A 1,522-nucleotide genomic window follows, 5' to 3' on the forward strand; every position below is an offset into this window, starting at 1 on the left:
TTGAATGGTTATTTTCTTGAGTAAATTGAATTAAAGGTAAGCGGTTTTCTGATTTATTTTTTTTTCATCAAGAAGAATAGCTATTTTTAGAGTACAAAAATTAACAAAAATAATGAAAAAATAGTTCAAAATGTACAAAAAGCCAATTTGGAAATTCAAATTACGTTGATTAGTCATCGGTCGCACCCATTACAGCATTGACCGTATTCATTTGATACTGTCTGTCAGCTGCTGAAAAATTCAAGATGGCTACGATTTTTTTTCCATTGATTTCTGTCATTCGAGTGCCAGTGTGTCGAACATTTTTTCTTAAAGGTAAAACGATTCATTTTCTATTCTATTGTTGTTTGGAAATTACGTAATGAATATTATTTTCATATAAAAACATGTGAAAGAACACCATCGATGTGAAAAGAGTGCTTGAATCATTAAAATAATAATGCATTTCAATCTTTTGTGCAGAGAGTTTGTGAGTTTTTTCCAGTAACAAACGTGATTTAAAAAAAAGAATACAAAAAACAAAAATATGGTTTTGGATAGTGACGATAAATGTGCCGAGGCATCAAGAAATAATTCGGCCAGTCCGACAACCAATCCTTCTGGTACAGTATCACTGCATCCGCCTTTCATTATGAATATATTCGAACACTGGACACGTATTGCTACTCAAAATGGTAGCCCACAACATGGTAATTATCAACATGTATTTTGTGAAGTAAAAAAATTAACATCACCTCTGTTTCGAAAGAAAAAACAAATAGAATTTCATCGTTTGGTACTTATCCGCTAAGACTGTGTCAACAATAAATTTCATTTTTTTCATTGGCAGTGATTGGTGGATTAATCGGTAATCGAAGCGGTCCTAATGTTGAGGTTATGAACTCATTTGAACTTGAATTCAATTTTTCCGATCATGACATCATCATCGATAAGGAAAAATGTCGCAACAAACAACAAGAATGTAATTTGAATACTGGCATTAAAACTAAATCCAATTTTCTGTCCGAATTTGTGCATTTATCGTTGTATTTTTCCCTATCTTTTGTCGATGTATAGATATAGACAAACAGCCGTCCACAGATTCGGAGTTTCTCGGCTGGTACAGCATCGGCAATCATCCAACTGAAGAAAATATCAAAGTGCATAAGCAAATATGCGAAATAAACAAAAGTTCAATCATGTTACAACTTAGCCCACAATCATGGAAAATTGACGTAAAATATATATTTCAAATTTCCGCATTTTTTTTATGTATTCAACTTAAAATTTATTTGTTGGTCATCTTTTTTTCCAAGCAGCTCCCCGTGAAATCGGAAAATGAAATTTCCCATGTCAATTTACCATACAAATCATTTTTTGTTTATGCAATTAATGAAAAGCTAAATAAGTTAAACCAGTTGGATCTACTCATTAAGCAAAACAAAGATTATCACGAGGCGCTAGTAGATAAACTCAACGAAATGATCCAAAAACAGAGCACTAACCATGAAGCCTTGATGGACAAACTCGATGGAATGAGCAA

At 32.5% G+C, this 1,522-nt stretch overlaps 1 protein-coding gene across 3 annotated transcripts; it reads left to right on the plus strand.

Annotated features, from left to right (window-relative positions):
• Positions 1-268: 268 nt before the first annotated feature.
• Positions 269-1,518, plus strand: LOC129580235 (COP9 signalosome complex subunit 6-like; the record flags this gene model as incomplete). Of its 3 annotated transcripts, XM_055470467.1 has the most annotated exon segments (5): positions 269-315; positions 463-689; positions 830-961; positions 1,057-1,214; positions 1,299-1,518. In XM_055470467.1, coding segments are annotated over 4 exon segments (673 nt in total), but the record flags the coding sequence as incomplete, so codon positions are not given.
• Between the last annotated feature and the right edge of the window lie 4 nt (positions 1,519-1,522).

Source organism: Sitodiplosis mosellana, unplaced genomic scaffold (assembly GCF_009176505.1).
Source record: "Sitodiplosis mosellana isolate CC-2019 unplaced genomic scaffold, AAFC_SMos_1.0 Smas_scaffold_7393, whole genome shotgun sequence".
Lineage (NCBI taxonomy): Eukaryota > Metazoa > Arthropoda > Insecta > Diptera > Cecidomyiidae > Sitodiplosis > Sitodiplosis mosellana.